We start from the raw sequence: 14,510 nt of genomic DNA, 5'->3' as shown, positions 1-14,510 counted from the left end.
CCACTGGATACTATTTTGTTACTCTACATGATGCCAATAACTACACCCATTTTCCCAGCTGCCATTGTTTCATGAGATGGCACTCATATTTCTTGTCTTTTATGTGTTCTAAAACGACAGCAATAATTGCTGACTATGTGCATTAATATAGGTCAACTCATGGGGTTGACCTTTAGGGTAAATGGCAGCATGGCAGGCACGACACCCTCCCTCCATCACACACAAGGGACTTCCTCTCCAGCTACTTGGTGCATAAGTAACTGCCTATCCTGTGTGCAAGCCAGTGCTGGCAGAGCTGGCAGGATACACTCTGTTGGACTGGAGTGGAAACGCAGAGCACTGCATTGCCCAGATGGCAACCATGCGCTACACTTCTATCAAACAGACACCTTTGCCTTGGAGAATGGGTGTGATGTTGAGGACCACACTTGGGTACCTCTCTGATGGAGCAAGCATGCTGTGCTAGTCTTTACTCAGAAAAATTCCTTTAGCTTCAGCTGAAATTTGCTTGAGTGGATACTAACAAATACCTTGGGATTTGAGTATTGCATCTCATTTGCTTCCAGGAAAATGGTGATGGTAAAAATAACGATGAGAACCTTGTGATTAATGTCACATTTAAGTTTACATAAAGGACAACACTGCACTTCAGAAATTTCTCATGCTCTTAAGGGATTTGGGTAAGTGAAAAGAGAGTCTGAAATGAAAGCAGGATTTTGCCCACACTGCGTTTTTTTTACTACTTTCACCAGCCTAGGGAACATTAAAATTGTACTTTTGTCATGACCTCACAGAAGAGTCCCTAATTCTCATGTTATGTTTTGCTTTGGTTGTTGTGTGATTTGTCATTTTGGGTTGTTGCTGGTTTGGTTTGTTTTTTGTTTTTTGTTATTTTTTTTTTTACTATAACCATTACTTCTGTTATCTTGGGATTTTTGCATGTGGGTGGATGAATGTGATGCTAAGCAGTTGAATCAGTTCAATGAGAACCCTGTGAGCTGCCAAATTAAACCGTGAACTCAGCAGGACGTGTTAAGTGTTAAGTGTTAAGTGACGACAGAAAATTTTCTCTTTAAACTAGGACAACCTGGCAATTGCCTAAAAAATTATGCTATGTCTATTCTTATGCCCTAGCATTCAGAGATATCATTCAGGCATCAAGTGATACCTAGCACTGAATCACTCAGAGGTGAGTGACTCTGAAACACTTCTTAAGGTAAGAGCTACTACAGGCACAGTACATTGGAGATTACCTAAACTACTGCAGGTGCCTTTGCTTCAGCACCTAGAGCTGCAGTACTCAAATGCAGATGGTGACATCAAGCTCTTCAGTATCCGCCCAGAATAATGCCCTTTATTTGCCTGAAGGTACATAATGCTGCTAATGATAGTCAAAGGCTCAGTTCTTCTAAGGCAGTGGCATTAGAGAGTTTCTGAAGTTGTACAGACTGCCTGAGAAGGGCAGCAGAAAAATAATAAATCTGGAATTGTTTTAGACTGATGACATTTTTTTTATGCTCAGCTTCAAGCAGAGACTGAGGACGAATTCCTTCATCATTTAGGCACATCTTTATATATCATATACTGACTCAAAATAAGTAAAAGCTTATCTTTCATTTAACAAAGAATATGCCTGGAAATGGAATGCCAGTATTTTTGGAGATTTTGTTCAGAATAAGCAGCCAAACGTTATGATGTTTACTCAGCCTCTTTGGTTTACAGCATGAGAACACAATTCCCATCAGATTTGAGGCATTTTTTTCATTCCTGTAGGTTAGAAACACAACAACTTCTTTTTATGATATCCAAACAAGACCATATTTGATCCAAAACAAAACCATATAGTCAAAAGTCAAAACATTTTGTACCTCAAAAATTAATTGGCTCTCATTTCCGTTACATTTGGGGTAAAAGCTTCAGTTTCTCCAGCCTTCCAATAGAAAAACATATCTCTTTAACTGCATCAGAAAATACCGACAAAAGAAAACAGAATAATTTGTTACCATAAATACAGGTGATACCCAATCTACCTGTTAAAGTCTGTAGATGAAAAGAAAAAAATATCCACATAACTGAATACCTCATTCTCTTTTTTAATACTTCTCAAGTGTCAACCCTCCTGAAACTCACTTGCAAAAATCAGACTGTGGGACTGGAGCTTTAGTTTGAAAGGAGCTTAGCAGATACAATCAAATATCTCCCATTCAAACTGGTGGTTACTTTGGATCTCTCTTAAATGGCAAACCCCTCAGATTAGGGACCTGGTCTCCAGGCCAGAAGGGTTAACAGCTTTTCATTAAAAGTAATAAGAAGAAGGTAATAGATGCAAAATTGGGAACAGCACTAGAAATTAAAAATTCCTGTGTCCCACCAAAAACTATAACATTTCTAGAGTTTTGTCTCAGCAAGCATTTAGGTCAAAATGTCTGAATGTTCTTTATTTCATGATAAATATGTCTTCATAATTCTTTACTGATTTAACAGGATACAAACATTAGAAAGATAGAGAACTAGTAGAATCAGATTATTTTGTCTTCTGTAGTATCTTGAAGTACAGGAGTCATAAAGCAGGATGGCAAAAAGACATTTTTCTACTCTTAAAATTAATAGCAGCTGGCTTTTCTGGAGGCAATCCCCGGTGGATCCTTAACCCCTATCTTTCCCGACAATTTAAAAAAAGCTTAGTAAAGGGTTGCTTTAAGTTTCTCGGAGTATGAACCGCAAAGTAACACAGCCAGATTGTTAAGAGACACCTCATTTACCCCGTTTACAACATATGCATCCATCTCATTTCTTAGCACAATTCATCAGAAGCATTTACAATGCTGTAGAAAAGCCTTACTGTGCTTTACGTTGGCATAGGCTGCTTCCCTCCCTTGTTTCTGTGGCAACATCACCCCTTTGTATACATGGGAAAAGTCACGTTCTCACATTATTTGCTGTACTTTCAGCCAGTATCTGAACACACTTCACTCACTGGCTGGAAACATGGAGGAGAGACTCAGCATCAGGTCAACAGCCAGATCTCCACAGGCCATGATGTCTCTACCATTGAAAGTCTGCCTTCAAACACGAGCAAAGCTGGAGAGGGGCACCACAGCCAGCACCAGCTGTCCTACAGCAGGTTCTCTCATTTCCACAGATGTAAGGCCAGGGAGCTACTTGGATACAGTTCTTTCAGTAATTATAGATGAGATGTTTTATCTCCAGAAAAGTGATTCACAGTGTAGGCAATACTGATGGCCAACCACATCAGCCTTTTCCTGGCAGGCAGCAACCTACTGGGAGAATCAAGGGCCAAAGGCAAATCCAGCCAGGCCCCAACTGTTAGGAGATGTCCATCGCAGACATCATAAATGTCACTACAAATCAAGACAAATTATTTGCTGAAAAATTTTACCATAATTGCTGTCTTATCCCATTTCTTTCCCTTTATGTTTTTCTAAGTCATCTCCTAGCTACTAAAGATTGACCTAGTAATCGCTGACAAAACAAAGCACAGTCCACATACTGTAATACAGATTAAATTTTCAGCCTGCCATGCAGTTACTCTCCTTCTCTTGGATGACAGCAGTTGTCAGTATCAAGGCTTTAGTGTGCCATCTGGTGGATTTTCAGCATCTGGTACATTTTGTTTGTGTACAAACCCAGTCATACAGCGATGCCTGATATACTGACAGGAGTATCTACCTTCTTTGGCCAATGCCTTTGTTAAAGAAAAAACAACATTCATCTTATCATCCCATATTTGCTCAAAATAGGTTTTTGCCTGAGCGTAATAACTTAATTCCTCTCATATTTCCAGTCAAATAAGTTTTTTACTTTACCTTTAGCTAGTCTTTTACATTGATTGATTTTATAGGTAATTGAACAGTGGCACTCTTAAAAAAAATTCCACAAAACTAGCCTAACAGAATTCCATATTTAGGCCACAAGTTGAGACCCTCAGTGACATTCAGATGTTTAATTTTCACCGACCAAACATGCTAGGATTAGACTATTTGGGATGAGGGTCAAAGATACTGAAGCAAACCTATTACCATACAACTTCAACCAAAACTGAGAGTTTGAGTACTGATTCTTCATCCTAAGTACCACAGCAACAACTGCCATTAAAAATCCTGCAGGTTTTTAAGATGCCACATGAAAAATGTGAAGTCAGCTGAAATATTTGGAAAAAAATCAGAGCACGAGTTTTCTACTGTAGCCACCTTTTCTTTGTAACTGTGAGGCATTTCTTCATTTCTCTTTTTTTATAGAGCACGAGTTGTGTGATGAGGAACCTGGGATGGATTCAATTTCATAATGCACAAAGTCCTTTGAGCGCACGGCCCTAAGAGGGAGCGTAACCTCTACTCCAGCACAGCACCACAGGCACTGTTCCACTCTGCACGAGACGCAGTGTATTCCATTGCAGCTAAGGCTTCCAGGATTTCAATGCTGGATGGAGGCTGCCCTCTGAATGAATGAGTTGCAAGTGCCACAAAAGAGCATGAATGGGCAGTTGGACAAGGCTTCTACCCAACATACGATGTCAATTCAGAAACCTGGATTGAAGATGGCAATAACTGTGTGGGAATAAAAGAAAAGACCAGCTGAGAGGTGCTGGATATGTGGCTGTTAAGGAATCTGCTTACAGGAGTCTGGCCTTCTTTCCATAAAGAAAAAACAAGACAAACACAGATAAAACAGAAAGGAAAAGAACAGCAGTGATTGAAAATGCAGCTTTTGTTTTTGGTCCCAATTGTTACTGGCAACCTGACCGCTAGAGGAAAACAGGCTCAGCACAGATTTATCAGCCACTGTGAGACCTGGCAAACATACCAACGCTGTGCTGTTTTAGACATTGATGTTAGCTGCCTTTTTGGACACAGGCTTGCTGTAGTGCTGCTAAAAGGTCAGCTGAGACAGACTGTTTCTAAAATGAAAGCTAACATCAAGAAGTGAAAAGAAGATACACAACTAGGGAAGAAAAAGAAGACAAGAAATGAATGTGAGGATATTGGGATTTAAGTGTTACAGCCAGGTGGTTTTCAGAACTGAACTGCGACTGGGGGAGGTGGCAGTTGGACTGAGATTCCTGTCTTTGGTCAGGACATCTTTTACAATCAGGGAATGAATGAAAGCCCAAGTCATAAGATGGGGTTGAAGTCTCCAGGAGAATGCAAGACAATGCCACTTTTGGGACAGACGGGTTATGTTGCACCAGCAAGCAGTAAGACCTGACAGGTGTAGATTTGCAGAGAAAAACAGCTGTGCTGGGATCAGGTATCTATACTACAAGTTTAAAGGAGGTTATTTTGAATTAGCTCTGGCCTGACCCTACAGACTAAATGACCATTAGGATTTAAAGTTCATTCTCCAGATCACTTTAGCCTGAGAGGAAACCTGGAAGTCCCAAGAGCACTTGCAATGGTAGTCAAAGCAGAGTATCAGGGATAAATGGAGATTCAATCAGAACGTGCAGACCTGATCTCAGCTAAAGTACCTACACAAGGCCATAGCCCCATCTGCCTTGGGGAACAATTCTTGGCTTCCAGGCCAAGTGGTGGCACGGTTGCTAAAACACAAATTTCTTTAAAGACTACTGGCCTTGTCCATGTAGTTTAGGGTTTAGCCCAGCCCAGTGTAGATCCCACAGAGTATCTGTAGGCTTTAAGACATTATTATTTTGCTGTAGGTTTTCAATTTAGAGTGCCTGATATAAAGCAAAAAAGAATTTGCAGCCTGCCAGAGTGAGATTTTCTGTAGGCTGCCAAAAAGCGCACGTGCTGCAGGCTCCGGGGCACAGCACACACAAGTAGGCAGTCTTCTGGGGACAGAATTCCGTGGGGATAACCCCAGACTGCTGCAGGAGCAGAGGGAGGGAGCCCTTCTGGCACCACCTTGTCCAACATGCCTACAGGGAGAAATAGAAAAGTCCACATTTTTATTCATGCTGCCTTTCCACCTTACTCTGTGCTCTTAAAGGGGCAGTTAGGTTTTTATTACCCCGGTTAATGCTGGGCGCATTCCTCTGTCCGTTATATGTTCTCACTGCAAACAAAATCCAATCATAAATAAAAGTTATAAAATGTATGTTTCATTTAGGAATAGAAGTAGATGTAGTTATTGTCTACAATAATTATTGTCTACAATGTCTATTGGTTAAGGTCTTTAACCAAGACTGAAAGCACACTGCTAGAATTAAATATGATCTGAATTGATGAAATAAAAAATAGAGATATTTCATCCAGAAAGCTGAGAGCATATAACATACAATTAATTTCAACAGACATTAAATACCTCACAGAATTAAAGCCACAAGAGAATACAGATTACAGTAGTCCAAGACATTTTCTCTTTCAATATTGCAAGTTCAGTCTGACATCTGAAAGCCGTTTTTATGTCCGTTCTTTCACACTAATCCGACTTTACTTGCAGTAAAGTACTGCAAATTATACCATTTGTTTTACCTGTGAAAACTTACAACATTCTGCCTTAGCAGTACGTTCGGACAAAGAAAAAATTCTGGTGATGTAACAGTTTAGTAGCTTTGAAGGCTTTTGCATCACTTAACATTTTCATGGGAGTTCAAGGATTTCTGATACATGATGTAAGGTTGTTTTCATAAAAGAACAGCGTTTCTGAGGCCCCACAGCATAAACGGAATTTCAATACCTTTAATGAAATTGAGATCTCAGAAATTTATTTTTACAACTCTCCGTGTGGATTCAATCAGTTTGAAAGTGTACATTTACTAAAACAAGTTAAGCTGATATAAATTATATTTAAAACAAAGAAGGAATACTTTTTTCAAGGTTTTGCACCAGCTCAGTTAAATCAGTTTAAAATCAGCTCTTAAGGCAATACTACGCAACTTTGTGCTCATTGGAAGTCTGACTTTTCTGAACAAAGTCTTTACTAACAGCCACAAGTTCCACTGGTTGCAACAAAATAAGCCTTTTTTTTTTTTTTTTTTTGCTATTACTGAGTCTCACTTTGTAGGTGATCTGCAATGTACAGTGCACCCGCATCCCTTTTAATGATTTTTGTAATTTTATCTTTCTTCTTTTACCTTTTAACATGTGCTTAATGAAGTGTTACAAAATTTCTCACGTACAAAATAGACTCAGGCCCTAGCAACAGAAAACAAATTCAAGTCTTATCGTTGCCATACAGAGGGAACACCATTCAAGGTTAATTTGACACCATAACGGTATCTTTTGTCTAAATGACGAAATGTTCGATTTAAGTTCACGATGACATCGTAACACAGCGCTTTATCTAAACTACCAGATGTTTGGTTTAGGTTCACGGGGCAACTGGAGGCAGGAGGGGGACATTCCATGCAAAACCAGTTGGAAAGCGAAAATGAATCATGCCGGTATCATCTGAAGAGGAAGGAAACGGTGCGCCTGAGCGGCGGACACGACGCGTTACGGAGACAAACCGCTGCTCGCAGGTGCTGCCACAGGCCGCCCCATCCGCCCAGGGCTGCCGCCAGAGGGGAGAAAGGCGCCGCTGGGCGGCGGGAACCCGGGGGGCCGCAACCCCGGCCCGCGGGCCCTGGGACACGGGGATACCCCGGTACCCGCACGGCCCCGCGCTACTGGCATACTGGACCAGCCAACGCGCCCCGCCGCCGGAGCACCCGCCATGACGGCCCCTCACGCCGCACTCGGAAGCGCGTCACTCCCGGCGGCCGGGACCCCGCCACTCCGCGCCCCCGCCCCACCGGATGGTGCGTGACGCCATCGCGCCGCGCCGCGCGCTGCCGCCGCCGCCCGCAACATGGCCGTGGCGGGGGAGCTGCCGCCGCCGCTCGCCGCGCCACTGCCGGCGGCCGCCGCCATCCCCTCCTTCGCCGTGGCCCGCGGCCTGGTGGGGCGCCGCTACTCGTGCCTGGTGGTGGCGCCGCACCGCAGGCACGTCGCGCTGGCGCCGCGCTACCTGGGCCGCAAGCGCACCGGCATCCGCGCCCAGCTGGACGCCGAGCTCCTGCGCTACTCGGAGAGGTGCGGCCGGGGAGGGGGCGCGGCCCGGCTCGGGGACGCCTCAGCCCGCCCGGGGCCCCGCCTGGGCCCGCCGCGGCCGGCGGGAGCGACCCCCGCCCCGCCGGTGGCCCTCCCCGGCCTGGCAGCTAACGGGGGGTGTGTGGGGTTGTGTGTGTCCTTTCTCCTCCTTCCAGCCTTCAGGGTGTGCCGGTGGCGTACGACAACATCAAAGTGGTGGGCGAGCTCGGGGACATCTATGACGACCAAGGGTTCATCCACCTGAACATCGAGGCGGACTTCGTCATCTTCAGCCCCAAGAAAGGGAAAAAACTGAAGGTATGTGAACGCGCTGACGCCTCACGGCGCGGCTTTCTCATGAAGTAATCACAGCTTGTCTTATCTCCGTCATCATCGGGGGTCTGGGACTTAGGTGTAGTTATATTTTAGTTTATATTAGTAGTTTGCTCCTGTAGGAGTAGTTCAGTAGCGGTTTGTAGCAGTAGTTTTTATTTTCATTTATCTGTTCTCTCCGTCCTTATGTTTGTTAAATTTATATATAATGTTTGCATATTAAAACATTGCATTATAAGTGTTACATATTATTAAATACTATATCATAATTTTGTATATCATATATATTGATGCTTCTTTCTGAAGAGCAGATAATTCTCAAACAGGAGTGTTTGTTCTTATTTAATAGTGGCAGAAATGTTTAGGATGTTCGCGTGAGTTTATTTCCTTCCAGTACAAGAGCAGTACATCGAGTTGAAGCCTGCCTTTTAGTCAAAGGAAATGTCTGACAGACAAAACACCTCGGAGCTTGTTAACACCCTTGCGTCATACTTGCAGGAAAAATAAGTTGAGAGTTGGCTTACATTCGTTGTTGTGCCATACCTTTTGCAGTGTAGCTTGTGTCTTTCTAAATGTGATTAGGAAATGGGTGGCTCCTCTTGCTAGGAAGAGAATGGAAAAGCGCTCAGTATCTTTCATTCATCATTGGGAAAAACAAAGGTGAATAACCTTTGACGTACGAATGTGTCAGAACCGGACTGAGTGGAGTACTTAAGAGCTTTTTATGTGTCAACTGTCTCTGTAGCAGCTAAGTAGTGCTGTGCCAGCATGAAGGCCGTTTTAGGCAAGTGAATCAGACTTAAAATGGCTTTAAAGCAAAGTTGATGGCTGTAATGTGAGGTAAGAGTTACCCGTTCTATTCAGGTACTCACTGTGGCTAAAAATCATGTTTTGACACTCTTTCTCTTGCAGATAGAGGTTCATTTCTATTTTGGGAGGAACTGTAGGAAGAATGGCTTAGATTGTAGTGAAGAAGAGTTAACTTATTTGCTAGATAAACTGACCTTTTAAGTCTTGTCGAAAAGTGTCCATATATGAAATCAAATATATATCATGTATGCATATAAAGGGATGATCTCTCCTGTACTTAATATAACATTCTTTTTCCTTTTTAGGGTATAATTAATAAAGTGGCCCCTAGTCATATTGGCTGCCTGATACATGGATGCTTCAATGCTTCTATCCCCAAACCTGAACAAATGTCGATTGTACAGTGGCAAGAACTGGGTTTAAAAATAGGGGATGAACTGAAATTTCAAGTATTGCACTTGGATTCTGATGCAGCTGGGGTGTTCTTCATTCGAGGAGGACTCACTAAAAGCAGGTGCTGTGCCATACTAGAGAATATTTTAACTGTTTTAATGGGCTTGTTACAAGCTAAATGATTTGAATTAACATCTTAATCTTTCAGCTTTCTCTGTCTATATATAGGCTTTGTTAGTTATCTTAAGCTAAATTTTCTGGTGTTAAGGACTTGCATGGAGATTTTTTCTGGAAGAATAAAAATAGTTTGGTTTTTCTTAGCTTTAAAAATCTAAGTGTGCTGACCTGTAAATTGGTGATTGCATGGATAGTACATGTTCATGAAATGTATAGAATGGTTGTGTTTATGAATGTGCATAGGCTTTTCAAGTGAAAAACACTCAATTCCTGAACACAAAGTTTATATTTGTATTTACACACACACGTGTTATATAACCACAAAGGGCTCTATGAGGATGGCATAAATGCTTGCTGAAACATGAGGATATACTTGGTCTCAACGATGATACAAGAAAATGCATCACCTTCCTTTTGCTTATACCTCTAAATTTTTAGAGCAGCTTTCTAAAAATCTTAATAGTGATATCTTTAAAAAAGTTAATTCAGATTTTTTTTTTTAATGGTCATTTTCAGAGCAACTTTTTTTTGTCAACATGGCTGTGTTTGTAATTAAACGTGAAATATGACTACTGCTGACAAAATCATAAGATTTTGGGTGTTGTTTGGTTTTTTGTGGGTTTTTTCATTTTTTTTGTTAATCTGGAAGGATGCCCTGGATTGTTTCAGTGAACTTACAATGAAACTTAACGATTTTGTCCTCAGTGCCTCTGGAGTCATCTCCTCCTCCATGATTTTTAACTGCATTCTTTCCACATTTGTCTTCCTAGACATTTTCTCCAGCGGTCTCAGTTGCAAGGTACCTGCTGGGTTTTTGGATTTTGTTTGGCTTTTCTTTTTTTTTTTCTTCTTTTTTTTTGGCTCTTCTGGCATCACCTTTGTTTTAACTGTATAGACTTCAGCAAGGCAGATGCTTGGTAAAACCAGCAGTGTGTCTCATGTGTGATTAAACAAGCTGTTGGCTGTGCATCCTTGTGAATAACTTAAAAAAAAGGTTTACTACACAATGTGTAATTGTGAGTTAGTGGATGAAGGAGTACCAGAACAGAGGAAGTATCAGAATGGTCTGTAGAGCATTTTAGAGAAGAAATTTAGGCTAAGATTTGAAAGAGAATATTGATTCTGTGGTAAGAAGGAAGCTAGTCAGGTAATAGAAATTAACTCGAACGTATTAAATTGGCTTTATGACTTTCTGAAACTTCAGTATCATGTTCTCTATTTTTTTTGTTTTTAGCAAATGCTTATCTTTTACCTACTTGGTATAAATACTGTGTTTTAGCCAATTTTGACATCTCACTGTGTGAGATGCACTTCAGTGTCTCCACTTCAGCTTAGTTAGTATATTTCTTTACAGCATGCAGCCCAGACAATCTGAGACCATCACTGACAGTACAAATGGAGGTGAAATTCAAAAGCTTGACCACCAGGAAAATGGCTTCAATGACTCTGGGGGAAATAATGTCACAGAGGAGCCTCAAGGTGAGATGGATAACACTGGGGGGGGAAATGCAGAAGAGCAAAGTGTTGATGCTGTGAATGGAGTATGTGATGATAAAAACAAGAAGAAGAAGAAAAAGAAAAAACATAAGCAAGAAGAACAGGAGCATGTATTGCCTACCAGTGACTCCAGTGGTTACCAAAGTGACCATAAAAAGTCAAAGAAAAAGAAGCGAAAGCATTCTGATGAAATTGAAGAAAGTGAATTATCTCAGCCGTCACAAAAACCCAAAGCTAAAAAGAAAAGGGTCTGAAGTTTGAAGTACCTTTTCTGAATAAATTTCAGACATTTTTTATGAGCTTCCAATAAAATCCCATTTTCAAAATGTATATGTATATTTCTTTACTAAACAGTCTGCTGTGCTAGGAGGGATGATGTTTGTGTGCGTATGCACACCAACAGCTTTAAAGGCAGGAGCTTTTAAAAAAGTGATAGAAGAAACAGGATAGAAGCAATACATGCCTGTTTTATTTAGTGGAAAATAAAGCACAGAGGAGCAGTGGAATGTAATTACAGGAACACATGTATCGTCTCTGTGTCTGCTTCCCGGTTCCATGCAGTAACCAGTAGCTAGTTGTGATCTTTGCTACTCTAATTCCATCTTTGCTGCTCAGTGTCTTGATTTTATAAGAGTAGATTGGGCTTACCTTTGGGGTTCTGGGAAATAAACCTGAATTCCCAGGGGATGGGAAGAAGTTTTTTTGTTTTTAAATTGTACTAAGGGCTCATGAATGCCTGTGAATGAAACTGCAGCCTGAGTTAAAGGTTAAGCAAACTTTTGAGTGTCTTGGATCTTTCAAAACACTTTTTGCAGTACTCTGGGAAAAGCAGTATGATCAGTTGATTTAGAGCAAGCAGGGAAGACAGGAGATTAATGTAATCTACTGTAATGAAGTACCGCTTATGGGTTAGAATACCACTGAGATATAGGCTCATAAAGCAGTTGGTAATGGGACATACTTTGTTAAAGTTCATTTTTAGGCATCAAGGTCATTGAATTCAGTTTTCTTTTAAAAAAAAGTGCAACTCCAGACCTTTTGTGCTAATTGTAACTTTGAAGCACTGCTGTGGAATAGCAGGTACCTGCTGTCAGTATTTTCCAAGCTGTTGGAATTAATGTTAGTGGAAATTTCTGACAATGGAAGGATGACAGACAAATGCTAACAAGCGTGCCTTTATTAAGTAATTTTCCTGTATGATAATTTTTTATCAGTATTTTTGGTTGCAGCTCTTTTTTATTGTGGGGGGTTCTGGGGAGAGCTCCAAACTTGCCAAGACAAATCTAAGTTTCTGCTTTCCAGGCTTGATGGCATGGCAGTACATCATAGGCATTTTAAAGTTATTGTAACACCATAAAGAGCCAAGTTAAAGAGTTTTTGAAGACCTATAAGGTGAGCAGAAGACCTATAAGGGCAGCAGAAACTTCCGTATATCCTCTCTTGCATTCTCTTCAGCATACTTGATCTTGAAACCAGTTTCTGGACAGTCCTGAGATGAAGATGAATTGTCCCTGTTGTGTTTCTACATGTGACAACGCTGACACATGAATTACATACAATTTCATGGATGCTGTCGGTCTGTCCGTTCTTTGTGTACTGAGTGTTGCAGAGATTAAACACCACAAGTTGCACCCTAACGTGCTTAAAATTTAACTACACGGGACAGGCTGAAGGTTGGGGTATAATTTATAGTCAGAAATTATCTGTTAGCTCCCCCTCCTCCCTGGTTTTTTTTTAATGGATTGATGTAGAGGGAAGAAGGAAGATAGGTAGGTATGGATGATATATCAGAGAGGAGGATAGCAAGTGCAGATATATTTTGTTGATGCCCATGGGAATAGAAGGATGGAGGAAGTTGTTACCGCATATGAACCGAAGACTGAGAGTCGTGACTTCATCTGTTAGTCCTTAATAATCATTGTAGCTCACTTTCCCTTTTAGGGAAGGGAAGCACATCTCCAGCAGATGTGCTGTTGGTGACTGCGGCATGAGCCAAGCCCCACCAGTTCACAGAACCAGCTTGTAGCACCAAGATTTTGTCTTGCTCTGTTCTAGCTTTTCCTCAGTGTGAAGAGAAGGGAGATGTTCAGGGAGGAAAAACTGAAGTTGCAACTAACGAACGTCCCTGCCCATTGCAGGGGGGTTGGACTGGGTGACCTTTGAAGGTCCCTTCCAGCCCAAACTGTTCTTTGATTCTGTGAATCAATTAACATATAGTATAAATGCTTTCAGCACTTTGCAAGCTCTTTTTTTGACTTTTGCTGCTTTACCATTCTCATACTGAAAGAGAATTGCCTACTGTAATTCAACAAACTATGCAAGCTGGCTTTTTGAGGATATTAAGCAGCTTTTCTGAAAGCCTAATGTAATCTGTCTCAGTTTTGGGCCTTATTTAGAGGCAGGATTTTTTTGGCACACAAGTGTGGCCAGCACCCTCTTGTACCATATTTTTTGGGTTTCTTCCTTGACTTACAACAGAAGAGAGCAATTAAAAAATAAATTAAATGCAGAAGCTGGCAACTTATGATTGTTGAACAAGGTGTTGCTCCAATGTTGCAAATGCTAAAACATGTTACATTAAATTCTTGCTAGGTTAATATGGCAATAGCAACTGTAGTACAAAAGAAAATTGTAGATTCCTTTGCCTGACAATTGTACAAAGTAGTTGACTTTCTGCTGCTTTGTGTCTCTGGAAGGGGAGAAGTGAAGAAAAGACTTGAAAAGGGAAAAAAAATGCTTTTCGGAGTTGGAGCCAGCATTGGCAGCCTCAGAGCTGCACTTTTGATGTTGCTGTGGACACTGTTTCAACATTAACTAAATATGGCAAGAAAACTTGGATTTTCAGAAGTGAATTATCTCTCTGTTTGTGACTGTAAATCACTTGTCTTTGTTTTTTGTCCACTTAAAAAAACCCTAAGATTTTCCAATGCTTGAAATTAACAAAGGGAAGAAGCTGAACCTGACACTTTCCATAAAAGTTTCTCTGAAGTTTGATCATTATAAATGTTTAGCTTTCTGCGGTCCCTTGGACTACAGAGGAAGAGTTGTATTGAATTTTGAGTTGGGCCAAGATTTTTGAGTATCGAGAACAAACATTTGTAAAGCTTCCAGTGAGGCCAGGTGACTTCGTATTTGTTTGCACAGCCCTTCTGTTCCTTTTTTTCAGAGTGCATTCTAGTACAACTCACTTCTGTCACACAGCGAAGAGAAGGTTAGAAGGTAAAATTGTATTTTGTTCTATAACTATATTGAGAGTTACACCAAGGTAATTATCAGGTGATCTAGAGAAAACATACACTGTTTTTC

The 14,510-nt window shown here is 41.1% G+C and overlaps 1 protein-coding gene across 2 annotated transcripts; it reads left to right on the top strand.

The window, feature by feature from the left end:
• Nucleotides 1–6,176: 6,176 nt before the first annotated feature.
• Nucleotides 6,177–11,534, top strand: POLR1F (RNA polymerase I subunit F). 2 transcript variants are annotated; one of them, XM_075082982.1, is made up of 4 exons: nucleotides 6,177–7,444; nucleotides 8,171–8,312; nucleotides 9,443–9,651; nucleotides 11,062–11,534. In XM_075082982.1, the coding sequence occupies exons 1-4, from the start codon at nucleotides 7,329–7,331 to the stop codon at nucleotides 11,456–11,458; spliced, it is 864 nt and encodes a 287-aa protein (XP_074939083.1). In that variant the 5' UTR covers nucleotides 6,177–7,328; the 3' UTR covers nucleotides 11,459–11,534. The 2 variants fall into 2 exon arrangements, with proteins under 2 accessions (XP_074939083.1, XP_074939082.1); XM_075082981.1 differs by having other exon boundaries at nucleotides 7,376–7,997.
• The last annotated feature ends 2,976 nt before the right edge of the window (nucleotides 11,535–14,510 follow it).

Source organism: Phalacrocorax aristotelis, chromosome 2 (assembly GCF_949628215.1).
Source record: "Phalacrocorax aristotelis chromosome 2, bGulAri2.1, whole genome shotgun sequence".
NCBI lineage: Eukaryota > Metazoa > Chordata > Aves > Suliformes > Phalacrocoracidae > Phalacrocorax > Phalacrocorax aristotelis.
This window is presented reverse-complemented; position numbering and strand designations above follow the sequence as displayed.